This window comes from Amblyomma americanum, chromosome 1, assembly GCF_052857255.1.
Source record: "Amblyomma americanum isolate KBUSLIRL-KWMA chromosome 1, ASM5285725v1, whole genome shotgun sequence".
Taxonomy (NCBI): domain Eukaryota; kingdom Metazoa; phylum Arthropoda; class Arachnida; order Ixodida; family Ixodidae; genus Amblyomma; species Amblyomma americanum.
The window spans coordinates 67,301,225-67,321,940 of NC_135497.1; the positions used below are offsets into that span (position 1 = coordinate 67,301,225).

Below are 20,716 nucleotides of genomic sequence, written 5' to 3' on the forward strand. Positions count from 1 at the left end.
CTGTATAACAAGTGGATGTACTTTTGCTGGGATTACATTTGTGTAGTTAATGGCATCCCGGTACGGCCTTCAGATGGTGGCGCCCCATTGTGAACAATACGTATGCTTCCTTTTTTCCATTCGTGAGTAAACTTGATACAATACCGACTACTGGCTAAGGTTTCCTGAACTTTTAATTATGACCTACTTTCACCAGGACCAGCCAACCAAACAAAAGCACATGGCAGCAGACAAGTTCTTCACAGCGTACTTTTATTATGCTTTGCATATGGTACATGGGCTCAGATCTCCAAGAAATATATCATTTATGAGCACTTCAAGGAATACAGCATTTACAAGCTCTTGAAGGAGTACAGCATTTACACGCTCTCTATCTGGATGCCAATAGAGATAAGAATTAATTTTCTTGCTATAGTCGGATACAACTTAAGTCTGCAGTGAGCTCCGCCCACAATCAGGACTGCCGCACAGAATAGACCTCTCCTGGCCTATGTCACCGATAACGCTTTGGAGGACGGGTGAAGGGCGTGACGGAGTGGTTGGCAAAACATTCCGCTACTGGCAGCGTGGTGCAGTGGATTTGGTCTCTTGTAGTGACAATTTTCTGTTTTTCTCAATGCCGTAGAGCTTTTGCGCAGTGAAATGTGCTAATGGATCGAAGTAGACCAGCCGCATATATTCCTTTTGGTTTTCAAATAGCGAATACCGGCGAAAAATGAGTTTTGAAACCGTGCAAAGAGCAAATGTGACCGACGCTGTCAGGACATGTGGCACGCATTTGATTGTAAGCAGATGTACTTTTGTGGGAACAAGCAAGAACTTAGTGCAATTATCTTCCCGAACGAACTGCACTGAAATCATGACTGATCGAGCACTCAAAGGCCTGGATGGCATGTGACCGCAGGGAGTAAGAACATTTGGATAAGCCTTTGTAGTTTATTCCAGTGTGGCAGATCATGTTCAAGAAACTAGCTTCTCTCACGAGACTGCTCACAGGGGTATGCCAGTACCTTTGCCGTTAAGCACAGCTACATTTAAAACAGGAATTGCAACATACAACACTCAATCAAGCACTGTGGTGTCATTCTGATTATGAATATTAGTGTGATCTGCATGAATATTATGCAGTCTTCTGAAAAACACGCTCAATTATTCCGCTATTTTGAGTGCAGCTGGTTATGGTGATGCGCACAGCATTTGTTCTGCACTGCACCTATCGCCTAGATAGCATACGTTCTAGCGATGATACCATGTGTTCGTCAGTCGGAATGTAACTGTCGGAGCTAAGGCGAGGAAGAACCAGCTCCGACAGCGTTGAGGTTCGAACTGTTTTTTTTACTGCGCTGTTCGTGCTGTGGCGGCGTAGCCCGACTTCCTTTCTTGTCCAGCGCCGCGTGCCATGGCCTGCGAGCGCTACTTAATCTAAATGAGACAAATTGGAAACTTCCATACTTGAGAGCAAAATCGACCGCAGGGTGCTCGCATACGCTACGGTCTTTGCTCACGAGCACCCACCTGCGCTTTGTAGGGTTCTGCCGTCCTTGTCCCTTGCCAGCATGTCCTTCCATTGCGAGGTCATATATACTTTTTGGGCGGTTGGTATATTTTCAGTGCCTGCGCACTGCAAGGCTCAGGCTTATTCTAACTAGGCGCCCACAAATATCTCTGAAGTGCACGTTTTCCGTACACTTACAATAATTTTTCCCGTTGTCAGTCGCTAATAGGTCCGGGTACCGAAGTGTTGCACACTTAGGCCTTATTTAAATATAGTTAATGCACAATTTCAGGCAGAAAATACACGTCGTCGGACAGCTCGCCACACTACACACAGCAGGCAGACCGGACCGGAAGGGCTGCTTTTGCCAACCAAGCCTGTTTTCTTTCGGCGCGCCTTGACATCACATTGTTTGCAAAGAGGCAGAGGTCTATTCATCCACAACAAAATTGTAGTCCGTTGTTAAAACTTTTCTTGTCACCTAAACAAGAAGTTAATCGCAAGAAAAATGTTATCAGCTCCAGAATTTTGATTGCTGGCTTGTTTAATAAAGCCAAACGTTAAAAAGCTGATTTCATTTACTTTTGTGACTGGCTAGCGGAGTAATACAGTACGACGCGGAGCGTGGCCCAGTGTTAACTGCCGTTTTTTTAAGTTGTATCCTACTTTAATCAAGAATCACTGGGCATCACACTGAGTGATAGTGATCTCATTGCAACATCAATTTAAGAACATTTGGTAGCTTAAACACAACCAAAGCAAAATGCTCTTGGAGAACAGCTTGGTACAACACTTGCCAACAGAATCTGAGCACAAACACACAGACGCAGCACTATCATCAGAGAATTACGTAGCCAGCAAAAAACGCATCACACAGGAATGGCTGCGCCAAAGCACCTGTTCTACAATTTCCAAGCAGCAATGATTGCAGGTTGAGGAAAAGGCCAGGAGTAAATTAAAAAAGGACGGCTAAAAAATGAAGAAAAATGCATACAAAGATGAGGAAACACATGAGTCATTCAATCCTTTCTGAATTCTCTGAATGGTACTACAACTGTGCAACAATACTACAATTTGAAGTGATTATGGGAGGTGAATATTTAACAAGACTGTAGTGATGACTTGGAAGATGTATGGTGCATCTTGAACTGGCAAGCACAAGAAAAGGATGAGCAAACTGCCTTAGTTCCTCTCTGGCCACAAAAACGATAAAGTAAAATGAAGAGAAAGTAGTGAGCATGCTTTCTTGCTCCGGTACGCGATAAACACTCAACGGTCACATTACAGTGACAACAACAAAAACAAAAAATGGGAAGGATGGGACAAGGGAAGGGTGACAGAGGCAGGAAGGTTTACTAGAAGAGGCACACAGTTGAACCCACTTTGGGGGGCATTTACTTGACATCCTTGATGTGATTCTTCAAGTACTTCATCATCCCAAACATGCGAACACGCTTTTGGCCTGTGGTATGACGCATGGAAAAAAAGCAACAGAAACAATCAACACTGTCATCATACTAAGCTAAAAAAAAAGCACACGAGCACAAATTAAAAATTAACACAGCACACAGAGTAAAGACCACACAACCTGCAGCAAGGACGTCATCATACCAACAGTAGTCCAGAGCATTACTGAATGCAAGGTCCCATATTGGCATGGCAGAAGTATTTTTGGCAATTTATGCAAATAAGCTACCAAGTGTTGCGCGACTGTTTCCAGCACTTTCAAGGCCAAGCCGTTAAATGTCACAGCACACAGAAAATGAAAGAGGAAGGTTTCGAGCAGTTCATTAGAAAATATAAAAAACTGAGTGATTAAACCTTCAGCGTATTGTATGATGCAATAAATGTTCCAAATCGGATTGCTAGCCACATGCAAGTCCCCCATGGTGCTCTCTGGAGTGGTCCAAGGCGGCTGGGATTGATCAAATGCCGCTGCGGCTGAGACAGAGTCGCCCACTAAACGCAATCGACCCCACCACCACGCCAACGAGATGCGTTTTTGTACGCCTTTGTTGTGAGTATAGTTCTGTTTTTTCCTGGCTTGACTTGGATTGGAAAAGTATTACTGAATCCAAAACCGAAACTTCCGAAAACACCTTCTCCCTGCATATTCGTTCGAGCCGAACACTTCGAAATTTACAAATAACAAAATTCAAATCGAAGCGAATATCGAATAGCGCATTATTCATTCAACTATTCGAAAATATCGAATATTCGCACAAGCCTAGTAAATTCTATAAAAGTGAAGCACATGTGGTGCCATCACTAGCGGATTCATACAACTGCATATGGCGACGTATTTATGCCCTTTCTTCAACACTACTTTGTCGTCAATAGGCAATCATCTTTGATATATGAAGAAAGAAGCACAGCAAGCACAGCCAGCTAGTGTAGCCAAGAATGTGAAGAGTCCCATAATTCAAAGAGTGCAAAAGAGACGACTGAGGGAAAAGCTAGACATAAGCATCAGTGTTGATTCTTTCCCCTCGCATTCTGTGCATTCAGGCAGCGTATGGCCATTGTATGAACCAAACTCAGAACCGCAAGCTCACAACGGCCTTCATGCTCCATTGTGCTTGCTAGGCGGCCGGTAAAGCGGTTTCATTCTCACTTAATTTGTTGAATCGGCTATTTTGTGCAGGCTGCGGGAGTTATAAAATTGCAAATGACCTGTTTTTTTTTTTTGTTTAGTACACGCCCACATAGACATGAGACGTATGCCTGTCAACGTTGTGAACATGATACAGGTGCATGGTCTTCCATGTATTCTGCGCAGTGGAAGACAAATATGCTTTGAGATATGCTGAAAAATATCTGAAAAGTACCACATGCATGCAACATCAACCCTCATTTGGCACATTAAAGAAAAAAGTTTCCTAGCATAGCATACAGATACAATATGCAGCTAAATTGGTATTAAATATACACACGCTTCCGTGAGAAAAACGTTCAACCACCTGATGTGTGTTCGTCAAGATTATGTGCGCATTCCTTGTCGACAGCTATAGGTGGCAGACTGCAGGTGGGCAGAATGTAAGATTTTTTCCGCTTACAACCCGCAGGAAGCAATTCAGGAACATTGAATTTGCAACGATCACAGCAAAGTCAATGACAAATATTGTCTATGGTCATACTTACTGCGTAGTTAGTAAACCGACACACGATAATTGACAGCACTGTGTGCCACTTGAAGAGCAATGCACATGCAATTTTTCATTCAGACGTGGTTTTGAATGAAGTATGTTAGAGCGGGATTGCTACTTACATACTCTTGGGAATCTCTCAAAGCTTACGAGTACACTTCACGACAGCACATAATACAAAAAAGGCCACACGCTCACGCTGTCATCGGCAATGTATATACGTGGTTTGTTCTGCAGTGTGCAGCTTCCCTCGATAACTTCACGATTTCTTTCGCACCCATGAAGCAAGAGCATCTGCCTTTCGGTGGGGGGGGGGGGGGGGGGGGGGGGGGGGGGGGGGGGAACGGGGGGTATTGAGGCGGGACTGAGTCAGTCTGAACTTGCACATTGCCGCTGTGATAGATGACTCGACTAGCAGGCTAATTCCAGTTCTGGCCGCATTTTCAGTCTTTGGAAGTGGTGCCAGAGTCTATCAATACTATCAATTATCACGAAGCCTCACCATCATGCTATGGGGGAGCTTTGTACGCAGCCAGTAGCGACTGCACTGTCATAGGGCACCGAGTAGACAGGAGGGAAGGCGGCCACCATTATCAATGTGTGGTACTGTGATTAAGTGGCGCACGGTTTTTGCCTTTGATTCAGTGTGCTGTGCCTGGCATGCTGTGCGTGAATGCTGGGAAGGATACTGTACACCTTCTGTGTGCCTGGCTGCTGCTCCAGCTACAGGGGAATGCAAGCAAAGCCATCTGTGTTCTCTTTGCCTACCAGCACAAAGCAGTGGGAAAACTGGAAGTGGGCCATACCGTAGCAAGAAACCGATGGCTCTACATTCGACTCCCCACATGTCCGTGTCTGCGAGGAACATTTCGGTGCAAGTGGCATAGTTCGTGTTGACGAATGGATTATGGTCGGTGCTGCTGTCACGTCGAAGCGAGAGATTCTGAAACTCAATCTGGGCGCTGCACTGTGGCTATTTGAGTGGTGTATTTGTCCAACCAAAAATTGAGACCTCGCTTGACAAGCAACAAAACCATACAAAATGTTGCCGGCAGCTCGCCAGAAGGCAGTAGAGGTTGTGCCATCCCTGTGTACAAGCCTCTCCAAAGCAGTTGCTGTTGAAAGCGATGTTGAATGTAGGTAAGTACTGTGCGCCTCATTACAAACCTGGTCACTGCACAACGTCACAGCGTACCAGTGATACGCAAGCTTGATAAGCTGAATGTTTATCTTTTACTCCATCTGCAGATACTCAGATGACTGGAACAAATATTTTGAGACGGCATACCAGGAGTGGGAGCTATACGCTATGTCCTGGAGCTTCAAAAATTAAAAACACAGTTCCGCTGCCTGAAACATAATTTTATGCTTTGCGCTGTTACAGTATGCTTTTTCTCTCATTTTATGAAAAGCGCGCAAACAGAAGACCCGCAGTACAGCTGTTACTTCGAGTTAAGCAATGTTCCTTTAACATACTGCCATTTCAAATGCCATCGAACCATCTTGTCATTCAACTCAACAACCCAACTTCAGCTGCTACAGGAAGTTTTTGACGGCATTCCGTTCAGATGTCATTCGAGTCGATGGAACCCCCACGGAGACATTCCAAAATTTTGGAATGCCTTTGAAATGCTAGCACAGTTCACATTGACCCAATAACTGTCGCCATCGCTTCACCCTGTCCCGCCCAAGGCTGCAAGACACAGTTATTTATGTAAAATATACTCTTCTCTTTTGCAATGGTTGTATGCTTGCTTGTTTATGCAGTGCGATAACTCCATAGGAATGACATTTTTCAAAGCACTAAAACAACATGGACGAAGAAAGAACAGACAGGGACGAGCGCTCGTGTCTGTTTTCTTTGTGTTGTTTTAGCGCTTTGAAAAATGTCATGCTTGCACCAACTAGCCCCGATTCGCCACACCTCAGTAGGAAGCACCAATGTGATTGCCTGCCTAAGAAACGCTTAGCAACCCTGCTGTTGACATCGCAAAGGGCCGGTGTTTCTTGCTAATTGTCTGTTTTCTGCAATATGAATAATACTGATAATAATAATGAATAATCACCTTATCCAGAATATGTTCAGTGACCGTTGGCATAAAACGACCTAATTTGTCACCCATAAGCGACATCGATGACTGCTGCTGGCCACCTGGATTACTGCTCAGCAATCTGGGACACATTGGCACTTTCCACTCATTGTACAGCCTTTGTCCGTAAAGTTTCGAGACTGATTTATTTTCTTATCTAGAAATGATTCCCCAAAACAAATGTTGGTGCGTATGTGCAGCGCCATCTTTTTGGGCTAACCTGTGATGTTTATGTTAATTGCTGTGGCAGCCGCTAGATGGCACTCCATGTAGAAAAATACGTTGCCACTAGTTGTCTGCGCATTCTACTGTGAGTGAATGTGGAGAGATGGACGTCCACCTCGAACACCATGTAAATGAAGCTTGGCAAGACAGCCACACAGACGTATGAGCTCCTTTGTAATGCTTTATGGCAAAAGAGACATTATCGCGGGCACGAATTGTCGAGTGGCAGAAGAGGTTCATTTCGGGGAGAACATCGATGGAAGACGACACAAGGCAGGGGTGCCCTTCAACCTCGCGGAATGAAAACAACGTGGCTCGGATCCCGGAAATCGTACAGCAAGAGCGCACCTTTACAGTCCGCATGCTATCAGATGCTGTCAACATTAGTAAGACAAATGCCCCTAAATTTTGCGTGAGAGCTTGGGGAAACGAAAGCTGCATGCCAGACTTGTGCTGCACTCCCTCACACCGGACCAGAAGGACACGCGGGCATCAGTGAGTGCTGATTTGCTCTCAAAGGGACAGAAGGATGCTGCATTCGTCGACAGCATCATTGCTGAAGACGAAATGTGGTGTTTTCAAAATGATCCTCAAACAAAGAGGCAGAGCGTCGAATGGCGGTCCACAAGCTCTCCGGCGTCAAGGAAGGTGCGGCGACAGAAGACCAAAACAAAGAAGATGCTGATAGTTTTTTTTTCGATGCCAGAGGTATCATACACCACGAGTTCGTCCCACAAGGGCAGACGGTGAATCGAAAGTTTTATATCCGCGTGCTCCAACACATGCGTGATGCACTGCGACGCCGTCGCCTTGACTTATGGTCATCTGTACAATGGAGCCGCCTCCATGATAACGCAAGGCCGCACACTGCTCTCAGTGTGACAATTTCTCGCCAAGCACAGCATTACTGTACTTCCCCATCCGCCATACTCGCCTGACCTCTTCCATGCGATTTTTTTATGTTTCCTCATGTGAAGAGAGCCCTAAAATGTTGCTGGATGGGGAGCGTGGAGGCCATTCAAGACGCCACAACAAAGGAGCTGACAGCCCTGCCAAAAGAAGCGTTTTCCAACTGTTTCCAAGACTTAAAGTAGCGTTCGAAGCTGTGTACAGACTACAAGGGAGACTACTTCGAAGGGGTGCTGCACAAATGATTTCAATGTTAAACGCATTTTTTTAATGGACTCAGCCTCGGAACTTTACGGACAAAGGTTGTATGCAGGTCCTAAGCTGTAAGCAATTGCCAATTTCAGGTCGCTGTTCTCAAAACTACACTTGACAGCCATTAGCAATCGCTGAAACTTGTGATATGCTCCACAATCGCCGTAATCGCATATGTGGACCTTATGGATGTGCCAAGTGCAGTGCCAGTACCACTTCGATACCCTCTAAAGGTGCGAGGCGCGCCTAGCAGCAGTTTCTGTCCCTGTTTCAAATTTGCACGGAAGGTTCATGACCAGAAGTACTGAGGGACTCTGGTGAGGCCCCTGATAGGTCGGAGAGCTCCACTGCAGATGCCTCACGGAAATGAAACCACCGTGCTTATTTTTTGCGAGCAGTTTGAAAGCAAAAGGGTTTCAGGACTTTCATTTGCGATTTTCTCAGCAATGCGGCCACCTTTCCGCACTGAAAAAACATTGGCAGCGTTCCCGAGGAATAACCTATCCATATTGCTTAGTTTGATACTCCCCTTTTGCGTCCCTTCACAGAAGAAAATGGAAATGTGAAAAAGCAACTCCATTGCCAAACGCCTACATATACAAGTTACCAAAATTGTATGTTGCTGCAACTCTGGCAATGACAACTCAAGACTCATGAAAACTGCAGAGAGTTTGATATAGAAATTTCTTACAGGAATGTACTGTCTATGTATGCAGCCAGTCATGCTGCAACGTGAAACATGGCCAATTCTATCTGCTAGAAGCACCTAAAATCAACAAAAAAAGGGAGCCAAAGAGCCACTTATGCTCTCACGCAAGGCATGCGAGTATGAAAGCTGCGAGGTCACCGCACAATCGTCACAGAAATGTTTGCCACATCTGTCCGGCATCTGAATGCAAACATTTCCATGCGTACTCAAGAAGCATGTTGTATAGAATGGCAAAGCAGACTGATGCAAAATTTTGCGGACCATAGTGACAACAGCTTCTAATTAAAAAAAATACCTTCAAAGTTAACAGAACGTCGTCAATGGCCATTAATTTAATCTCACATGATATAAAAAAATTGGCCTGAACCATTGAAATTTCAGTCAAAGGAAGACTACGAACCTGCGGCAAATTTATTTACATACCTGAAATCCCTAAAGATCAAAACTAAAGCTCATACTAAAACTCGAAACTGTCGGAGATTTCCAATACTGACATGCGCTGTGAAGTTTTGCTAACACCTTTACACACTGAACACCTTCCTGTGAGCGTAGCTTCCACGTTGGCAGGAGCTCCCCAACATTGTCGTCATCCCCACTGCTCTCTTTTTAATGCCGTGCAGCACTCCACAAAACACAGCTTGCATGGACTATTAGCTGATGCTCTGAGCAGTCTCCACAGCTCTATAGTTTCAGTAGGACAGGCACTGTTTTTATCCCCACGGTCCTTTGCATACTTCTAGAGTCCGTTTTCCTTTGCGACAGTCCCTGATTGAAGCTAAGGGGTGCTAGGAGGTTGGCACAGGCCTCACAAAGTCAATATAAAGTCATTCTTTCTGTGCCTATAGTATGACTGGGAGCACTTTTAATACACCTGTCCACTCTCTGAAAGGAGTTTAAAAAAAGGTTCCTTTTTTAGTGCACTAGCACTAGACACCTTGCTAGCAGAAAAGCTGTCCTGTCTGGCGGTGAAGCCTCAGAGTAACTCGGGTAAGCTTGGAAGAGCGTCACGCCAAAGCCTCTGAAAAAGTCGGGCTACTCAGAGGTTACTCAGGTTACGTCGTATAACAATATAAAAGTAATATATGACTATGCTACAGGAAATTATACTGCAATCAATAAAGCACCTGAAGACTTGCTTGACGAATTTCTGGCAAAATTCAACGAAAAGTCGGTAAATACTAATTGGCACCTTTTCAGAAATAAGCTTTGTGAGCTGGTAGACTTGTATATTCCTCGAAAAAGGCTTTAACTAACCGCCACTATACATGGTACAACCACTAATTATTTAAAAACATCTGTCAAACAAAAAAAAAGAAGGCTTTTCAGCACAGCCAAGTCTTCTGGAAAGCATGAGCATTGGTCAGCACTCCAAAAAATGGTTGACAGTTACAAGAAGTCTTTGAAGGAATCTAAGCACTACTACTTTAATGTGACGTTGCCAACGCTTCTAACGTGTAATTCAAAAAAATTTTGAAGTAGTGTCAATAAGCTAGACCAGTCATTTATATCCCTCGTTGACTCTTAATCAAACCCTATTTCAAGCACTGTCGTCGCAGACAACCTTAATGAGACCTTTAGTGCAGCTTTTTCAAGTACCGTAACTGACATCACTAAGATCATAGACTATGCATGTAACCTAAGCTTTCCAATGGACCCTATCAGGTTTAGTATGACGGAATTATTAGCATGATTAACAATTTGAAAATCTCCTCCTCTTGCGGGCCTGACAACATTAACACCAAAGTCTTGAACAATACTGAAGTGTACTCCGCAATTTTTTTACTAAAATTATTTGAACTATTGCTTCAAACCGGAGATACACCACAAGAATGGAAACTGCTAAAGTGATTCCACTCCATAAAATCTGGCGACAAGCATTCCCCCTTTAATTATCGTCCCTATCATGGAGCATATAATTTTTCTCAATTAGCTCATTTTCTTGAATCCTTTTCGTTTTTCATGCCTATACAACACAGTTTCAGGAAGCAGTTTTCCTGTGAAACCAAGTTATCTTTCAAAAACGAAATTTATTCCATTCTTGATGAAGGTTCAGAGGTCGACGTCATCTTCTTAAATTTTTGCAGGGCTTTCGATAAAGTGTCGCATAGCCTCCTGTTGTATAAGCTTGCTTATCTTCAGATCGATCCGAATGTTCTAACATAGATTCGTTGTTTTTTAGACCAATGTCTCGCAGTTTGTCTATGTTAACGGTCTTCAATCTTCAATGCCGGTTACGTCTGGGATACCACAAGGCTCGGTACTCGGACCATTGTTATTCTTTGTGTACAATAATGATCTGCTTAACAATATAAAATCCTCAATCGAACTCTTTGTAGACATTTGCATACTATACCGTGAATTAAAAACACCAACGATGTCCACTTACTGCAAGCAGATCTTAACTGCGTTACTGACTGGTGCACTAAATGGAAAATGGTTTTAAACGCATCAAGATGCAATCCATGCGCTTTTCACGTTGTGGTCTTTCGCCACCAGCCTCTAACAGCATCAACAATGCTTCATTAGCCCCGGTTACCTCGTATAAATACCTCTGTGGGCATCTGACCATCAAGCTTTTCCTGGAATCAGCATATTACCTATATTACTGGAAATGCTAACCGCATGCTCGGTTGCCTAAAAAGAAACTTTTCTAATGCACCAACTTCAGTCAAACTCCTTCTTTATAAAACACTGGTTCGTTCAAAGCTTGAATACACCATGTCGATATGGGACCCTCAAGCTAAGTCACTTATATCTGTTTTGGAAGCTGTTCAGCATATCAAATGTCAAACTAATTAAAAGCACATTGTCACTACCATTACTTTCACTGCATTGAAAAATGTCACGCTTCTGTCTTTAAGATCTACAACCTCAATCCTGTTTTGAAAAATGCACTGCTCATTCCAACCGTTTGTGTTCATCGCGCAATGACCATCCATGCAAAGTAGACGCTCCACCTTGTCACACTACCGCTCACTTAAATTCTTTCATTCCAACTACATCATCTGAGTGGAATCACTTGCCAGCAGATGTGGCACTCACCGACGATCTCGAGCATTTTAAGGAAAAGTTAAGTGCCTGCTTTTCTTGCTCACGACTTGTGTGCCCTTTGGTTCGTAGTGCCACATGAATGTTCTGCCTTGCTGATTTGTAGTTTGTTTTTTTGGTTTTGTTTTTCATTTTCCTTCTTTTTCTTCTTCTTCTAGTTTTCCATGCAGGTCCACAACTGCTGAAATGTGCAATACTCAGTGCAGTGAGCCGTACATAGTGTTGTAATCCATGAGCATACCCTTAAACATGTGTAAGGGCTGCACCCCTGTTTGCCCGGAAGAAAATATTAAAAAAAAAGACCTGTGTAAGGGCTGCACCCGAACTTTCCACGACCCACGCAGGAATAGCCTTCGAAATGCACATGCCGTGGCCTCCGCAATCAGCTCTGGCAGCGAGCAGTGCTTGATTGCAGAGGCCGTGCACACGCACAGGAGCTTCCAGGTGCCACCCACGCATGGCGCACGAGGCCATGGCTCATCACCGTCATCCTTCTCCCGTTATTCATATCGGCATCAGCATCACCAGCTCCAGCTTTTTGAGGCTGTCAAAGGCATGGGCATGGGAAATGCGGTAGGGTAATAGTTCACTGTAGTTGTGGCTTTCGTGTGCTGCCACCGAGTGTTGCAATTTTAGCACGATGGGCAAGCACTGTAGTAGCTACACGGCTATTAAGGTGTAATAGCCGCGCTACACGGCAAGCGTGCGGTGGCCAGGAAATTCGACGCGGCAGAAGTGCGTCCAACAATGGTGCAACCAAAAGGATGCATTTAGGAACACAAGCTGCAAAAAGTGCGCTTTCCGAGGCAAGTAGTGCTAGCTTCCTGAACTGAAAGAAGAGCTGCTCTGCTATGTGATGCAAGTGCGGAACAACGGCTACGCATTGACAGCGGATATGCTTACGAGACTTCTTGTGGGAAGAGCGTGTGCACCAGTGCACAGTACCAGTCGGAAGAGCCCGCGAGTGATGATTGAAAGTAAAATAAATGCCGCTCATTCCCTGATTGGTGTGTTTTGACATAAAATTTTTTTTCTCGAAAAATTGTGTGTATGGGCCACACCTCGAAAATTGGCCCTCGAATCTGGAAAAAAAAGTGCGCCTTTCTCCAAGTTTTTATGGCATTCCAATTTCTTGTCATCTGTGTCATTGCATGCCTTGTTCCACTCCCCTCAACAATGCCCACAGGGCCATGAGAGTATCTGAATTAAATAAATAAGCTCGGGTAAGCTCAGAGAAGCCTCTTGCCAGCTGCAGCCAATGGGAGGAAGCTAGGGTAAGTTGGAGGAGAGTCGTGCCAGTTGCAGTCAATGGGAAAATAAGATTAAGAAGATTATAAACAGCGAGGAACGTGATTGCATGCACATGCAGATGACAGTAAGAAGAGGCGAAGGATGAAGTCGCCGGAGGAATGTGCAGTGCAGCAAACAGTAAATCATGGCTGAAGCCCGTCCTTCGACACATTCCGAAGCCGAATGATATCCACGATGAGCTGACCAGTAGCACAAAACAGAGTGCCAATGTGAGTCAACTGACCCAGTGGATTATAGCAAGGCAGTGAACCGAAGCACAGCAGCGGAGACCATATAACCTTGCTAAACGGGATGCGGAAACAGATGAAGAACAAGAGAAAAAAAGGCGAATGATGAAGTCGCCAAAGGAAAGTGCAGTAGAGAGATGTGTACAAATGGCTTCAGAGACAGCTGAACAGAGGGGAGGGCGACTATAATTGCAACGAGGAATGCTAAGGAACGACTGCAGGAACATTTGGATGTAACTCGAATTTTCAAACTTTTAAGAAGCAAAACAAAGATAACCAATGCTAAACAAGGGCAAACTTGCTATAGCACCTAAGCTACATTTAGTTAAAAGGACAACGCGGATCTTCCGGGACCACAAAAAATCGCGAAAAAAGCGAATTTTGGGAAAACAATTTTTTTTTTACTAAATATACTTCAAACTATACGTCCACAAAATATCCATGCTCAAAATGATCCTAAGTACAAAAAAATGAATACTTAAAGAGTTGCGCGATTGAAAAATGAAGCGCGACCTTCAAATGACGTTCCACTCGTGGTTGCAATTCCAATACTTCTCCCCAATCGCTGCCATTTTGCTCCTGTTTGAGAGCTCATTTCGCGCCTTCATTTGACACATCTCAAGGTGACTCCACATCAGCGCAGCCAAAGCTATTGGTGTTTTCCCACAACTAGGTTTCCTTCTACCCAATAACTGCACACAAGACTTCAAGCCTCAAATTCAAAAACAGCCTCACGTGCAAAGTACATCTTTTGCGATTAAGGGGAGACGCAGATCTTGAAATGAACATTTTTATTATTAAAGATATAATGAAATTAGGTGTGCATATGTGTTTCTTCTTCCTGTTTTCATGAATACAGTTAGTTTCAGTATATTTCAATTTGTTCTTATATTTTGGGAGAATAACTGAAGACTAACTAGTTAAATTCTTACAGCTCATTACAACCCTTTCTTTCTATATTTTTTGGTTTCGATAGAAATGGGGCTGTTGCCAAAGGCCTGCCATTTGGAGTTATGTTAATCATATTGTTGTCAAAGTAGACCAGCATATAAAAGTCTTGAATTTTGTCCAAGCACCATAACAATGAAGTATAGCTAGGTGACATTATGGTTCACAAAATTTGAAATGTTTTTGAAGTTTGACTCAGCCAAACAAAAACAGCCTAGCTTCACAGTTTAGTTCTTTCTGAATTCAACGGTATAACATTAAGTGAAATTGCACCAAAAAAACACAATAAAAACTTCCGTAAGGCTAGTTACGTTGGCAAAAACGAGAACCTGATAAAATCGCGTTTGAATTGCACACGCCGGCCATTCGGAGGTCATTGTAGAAGCCTCAAAAAACAGCAGAATGCGGACATTCCAAAAATATTTCACAGTAGTAATTAATGCCAAGTAGTGGGGAAGGGGCCCAGCTTTCAAACAAAACCAAGTGGTAGCCATTGGGGGCCCAATCGTGGGAAGCGAAAGGTGCAAAGTCCTGCTTCATTTTGCTCCGAAATCGTCATTTCCGGGTTCCGTAGGCACAAAATATATAGCTAGTTTAGTAGTTGGAAGTCGAATTTAGACCTTCAAACTTTTTAGGCAGGAACGTCAGTGTATTGATCCAGAATATGCTATTTTTGCATAATAAAAATTTCCGCATTTTTCGATCATTTCAAGACCTGCGCTTCCCCTCAAGTTCTGTTAATATTTCAAATAATTTGTAGACATTTTTTGGCAAATGCCCTGTAAGAAAGAGCCCAAATAGAATCACACTGCCTGTAACTCAAATTCTAACTGTGCTGTTCAAACACTAATTGCATATTTGGGCTCTACATAAAAAACGCATCCAGAGTGATTTCAGTAAGAATCCAACCATAAATAAAAAAAGTTATAAGACCCATATCCCTCACAGTTGAGCAGTGGCAGTTGTTTGCACTTTTGGAAACAGCCAACTTATACAAAGAGATAAAATAACACCAGAATAACCAAAGCCAATATACATGGGAGGCAATGCTCCCAGTGGTTTTCTACAATGCAAGGATATTCAAGAATAAGACAGGAAACAATGATTAGAGCCAAGTACAGATTGAAGGATGTTCTTACCAAAAACCTTCAACAGCTGAGGATCACAAAGAGCAAACTGCCGGTTCGATGGGTCCTGAAAGGCAAGTGGACAATCAGCACAAAGTATAACATACGCTTTCATTGCAAATAGCAAAACAAGAGAAACATCCACTAAATGCGACGAAAAATGGGCAAACTTACAAAAAGGTTCCGCTCCCGAACAATCGACCACATTTTCTTCACAACATCACTTCTTGCCATCTGCCAAAAAGAGCGAACTGTATTTTAGATACATACCATGATAAACAGCAAAACTATGCAGCACAATATACTAAGGTAACGAACCAGCACAAAATTTAAAAGATGCCCCAATAGGAATAGGTGTCAATTAGTTTCTTCTGATTTTTTGTCTCCGACTGCTTGCCTACTGCCTGCAGCTGTAGAGGTATTCATTTTTCGCCGCTAGCAGTCCATGGAGTACTTGTAGCTGCCAGGGGGTTTGTGCTGTGGCAGTTAGCAAATGCCGTCCAGCAGAGTAAGTGATGCTCCATGCAGACGGCCATACTCATTTGGAGGTGTGCTTCAGCGTGCTTTAAGCCTCATTAGACAGCATTGGCCATTTAGCCTTCACAAAAGTTTGGCAGCTGCTGGGCTGCTACTACTGTTATTATTAATATTACTACTATACACCCGATGCAAAACCCAGGAATGAGCGCTTAACAGCTGCCGCTGTAAAAAAACCTGGCACACAAGGAGCAGGTCCTCCAGATATATATATACCTAGCGCTCAAAGAGTTAAATATGAGTGTCGTGTAAAAACGTGCTTGCAATCTACTGGTGGGGGTACCGGCAAGGGTGCGTGAGTGTCTGTCCATATTGATATTGGTGTAAGCCCATGGAATGTGTGCACAGTGGGATTTCTGCTCACGTGGTCAAAATTCAAAAAAGAGGCCCATTACCCAGCGGTTTGTGCAGTCCGCAGGTAATGTCACAAACCAACAAGCAAACATCTGCTAGTACAGAAGACTCTCATTAATTAAAACTTCAAGGGACCGGAGATTTTTGTTTCAATTATCAGAAGTGCTCCTTAATACGACCCATTACTAAATGTGATTTGCTTTATGGACACCTATGCATGCAAACAGTAATTTACAACTCTTCCACCATGCAAACGTAGCTAAATGCTTTAAGCACAACATAAAATATGGGTGAAAGGCACTAATGCTTTTAGTCAGGTTGAATGGTCAAAAAAAAGTTCTGAATAATGCAATGGTTTCCCGAATGACTAAGCCACATTAATTGGTACCTCAAGAGACTGAAAAAAAAAAGTCCAAATTATTCGAAGTTATGATAGTCGAATGGCTACAAAAACCCTTTCAGAGAACATTTTTGCACCGCAGCAAATTTAACTGATGGAAAGATAAGCAATGGTAGTCTGCTTTTAGTGAAAATTGCGCACCAGTGACGATTTTTCGTAATGACATCATGGTGCACTGCACGCCCACTGTCATGAATATCAAAGGAGAACTGCTTCGAAATAGTAAGGTCTTCTGCGGCCTCCTTCACAGGTGCGACACAGTAGCAGCGGAGCCATCACACAGAAGCTCACGAAGAGCATGCATTTTCGGCACACGACCACATGGTGGGAAACAAAGCGAATGCACATTTGCGCGAGAACAGAGCGACGCAAAAAAAAAAAAAAAAGTACGGTTTTTAAGGCAGCTAAATCAAGTAGGACATGCAAAAGCACTTGGGGCAAAAGCGCCTCAAAGGCAACTGCATGCAAGGTCTTATCGTTAGCTGCTATCAGCAGCCCCGTGCGGCGAGAGGGGGGGGGGGGGGGGGGGGGGGGGGGGGGGGGGGGGGGGGGGGGGGGGGGGGCGGGGTGCTGGTTCCATGTGTTGAACTGCCAAGCCTTGAAGCTTGGCAGTTACAGCGGAGACTGAGAACTCATGGTATGAGAGGCAGGTCTGTTTTACATGGCAACGCCGCGTGGGCAAACATAAGGAGGGGACACTCAGGAGGAAGCGGGGCTCAAAGCCTAGCTCCTGCCCACCACGAGATAGTAGCAGCTGCCTTAGCAACGCTATCATGCGCTCACTGCACGCACTTTTGTTGGTTGTGTTTTTTGTGCTGCTGTGCCACTACATGGGGCTCTTTTCATTATAACTTAAAAGCCTGGCTTGCATAATGAAGTTTCTGTGCAAAACAATGTTAGACAGGAGGCTCAGATTTTTTGTAGTACATAATAAGTACACAAACTTTCAGTACTATGCTCATCTTGAACTCCATTTATCTCAAAATATTTCTAAGCTTTTATGATTTCAAGTTACTGAGGACTATCTCTTCTCTTCTGCAGCAAATAAGTAGTGCAAAAAAGCTTGGCAACATCAGTTGCAGTGCAGCAGAAGACATGAACCGATGTCAGGAGCACCATTTGTCGAGAAGATGAAAGTAAACAGCTGCTTTTGCAGCTAATGAATTTGTGCAAATGGCTATAGCCTTTTATTGTGAAACTGCTAGTCACTAGATGACATCGTCAAAATAAGGGGTGGCCAGTAAATAACGAAAAGACGATACACTGCTTAGGGACCTCTCATGTAACAGAAAAATCTGCTCTCCAGTAAGTGCTACAAAGGAGTTCAATTGTATGCAGTAGCACAGGCAAATTCCACAGGGTGATCCCGTATTCTGATGGCTCAAGCATATTGGAAAAAGAAAAAAAGAAAATGCAATAAAAAAATTTGCTGCACCTGCTTTTAAGAGCAATATGCTAAATAAGATAAAAGATGGTGAGGGATGAAACACAGGAACAAGCCAGCAAGGGCGACAAATTTGGGCAAGAATCCTTGTATCCAGCACCACAGTACTTCAGTTATCAAAAATAAACCTTTCAGTAAGCCTAGCATATAATCAAAAAACAACTGAATGAAATTAATTCTTTTTGATGATAGTGAATTTTTATGCCGCATGGGCATCTGCGGCCAAAGAGGGCCATGCCACACGGTGTTTTTGTTTGCTCAAGGTGGGGTCAGAGACTCATTTCCCAAGCATTTAATCATGATTAATCCGAGCACTAGGCCAGGGGCAGCTTTCACCCATTGTAAAAATTTGTACTCCAATATAGGGTGAAAAAAATATTGCCTATATTTCAAAGTTTACAGTTGCACTGCAGCATAACAGCTGCAGAAAGAGCTTCAGCTCTGCAGCAACATAGTGTAACACGGCAACCACCTTATGACAAATAAAAAGACAACGGGGAAGTCTCTTGTAGCTCCTTGAGCATGACAAAGTCTTGCCCGGTACATTGTACACATTATTGGACCACATTATTAGTGCAACAGTATGGACAAAAAGCCAGTGCTAAAAAAATGATTCAATAAAACGTCTCTCCAAAGCATGAAAAAAAAAAAAAGTTTAGCACAGCATTTCCACAGCAGGAGCCCCGCAAGCAAAGTTTCAATAGAGAAATATGAAAGCCACCAGTGAGCAATACCTGTTCGGCCCCAACCACTGCTGCAAGCTCTGGAGAAAGAGCACACTTCCTGGAGTACGCAGACTCTGCAATAAAGGAAGCAAGCAAGAATAAACTAAGCGGCAGAGGTGAAATGAATTCAAAAGTTCAACCAGAACAACAAGAGACTACCAAAACGTGCTCAAAAACAATTTTTTGATGCAAACTGATGCAATGTTGCTAGGCTCATTTACATGAAGCCTATCAAAATAAGCATCCACTATGAGGAGCAGCAGCTAGTATAGCAATATGCGGCATGAGTTTGTGGGTTGGGACTGTGGCGCCAACAGCTACATTTCAAGAGAGGCAAAATGCAGGAACACTTGTGTGCCGAGTTTTCAGAGCACAATACAGGAATCAGAGGTGGTCGAAGTCCACTACAATTTTGACTGCAAACATTGGTACTGCACGATATCTACAGGTCAATTAGGAGCTCAAGTTGAGATTTTAAATTATAGGGGTTTTACCATAATTAACAGAATATGACATGCCTGAAGAACAAAAAACTAATCCAGATGTACAATTTTGGCTTTTATAACAAGACTTTGGCATTATAAAGGTAAATAAAGCCAACAGTGATAATACGATGGCCAAACTTCTTTCACATTGGATATCTATTTTGATTATTTGCAAGACATTATGACCTCAAGATCACTCATAAATTAAATACATGTGTTCATACATGTTCACAAAATCCGAAGGTGAACACATTTTCTAGTTTCATTAGCAACTTTACTCATTCTGTCCACCTTTCCGTTATGCCATCCAACCACAGTTGTAAATACTGTAAACCTTTATTATCACAGAGTGAACAGGATGGTGTAAAACTTAGCTAGGATGAGTGTTATTCTGATAAAAGTAGAAATGATTCACAGGTTTAAAATAGATGAGCATAGGAAAAGCGCTGGTACTGAAAACAGGCACCAACAAAAAATTTTTAAGTTTGCTTGAAATGCAGAGAAAAATGGATGCCCACATAAATGCACATGTTGCACATGGCAAGCATTTCAGTGTAGCTGCCATTAGTGCTTTGCCCAATCCTCGAACTAGGTCATAAGGCCGTCAGCTACTGCTTCCATTATTGCATTCTGATACCATACCAACAAATGTTAGGTTCCAGGTGAAAATATCAATTTAGTATTCACATACCACACTTTTTTTTCCTTAGAAAAACTGCAATAATTCTGAGGGTTGTTCATTATGATTAGGAAAAAATTGACATTATCAAAACGAGATAATAACAGGAAATGTGATACTGGTATGGTTCACCGCAATAAAAAAATATTTACTATATACCATATAAAAATACACATTTTACTGGTGGCAGACACTACATTATGGCATGTTATTCCAAATAAGAATCGCACAGAGATACGAGTGTATAGAGTGATGCGATGTGGTGACCGTCTGGCTGAAACGATAGTTCAGCTGACAGTAAAGAACACATCCTTGCATGCCTGACCAGCTAGCCTTGCATGAAAACTGTTACCCACAACTGCACAGCAATGGCCACCAATGCAAGGTGGCACCCACCAGGCCTGCTTTTCTGCTTTCTCTGGTGGAGTGTTTAGAAAAAAAAACCATATCTAATTTTAATGTGCGTGTTGATGGTAAATTGGTAACACAACTGGCAACTGGTAACATTCATAACATAAAGTGGCAACTTCCAAATCACAATTTCCTAGACTGTCACAAAGGCCTAGCAATGCCCAGCAACCATCACACCACCAAGTGCCTAGCAG

The 20,716-nt window shown here is 43.2% G+C and overlaps 1 protein-coding gene across 1 annotated transcript in view; it reads right to left on the reverse strand.

Moving 5' to 3' along the window:
* Window positions 1-235: 235 nt before the first annotated feature.
* Window positions 236-20,716, reverse strand: part of Non2 (upstream activation factor subunit spp27 homolog Non2) — a 48,061-nt gene continuing 27,580 nt past the window's right edge. The window contains exons 6-9 of the mRNA XM_077645799.1: window positions 18,957-19,021; window positions 15,662-15,721; window positions 15,500-15,554; window positions 236-2,957 (exon numbers count right to left, since the gene is read on the reverse strand). Coding sequence (XP_077501925.1) covers window positions 2,890-2,957; window positions 15,500-15,554; window positions 15,662-15,721; window positions 18,957-19,021 — 248 coding nt within the window. The 3' untranslated portion in view covers window positions 236-2,889. The remainder of the gene's footprint in view (window positions 2,958-15,499; window positions 15,555-15,661; window positions 15,722-18,956; window positions 19,022-20,716) is intronic.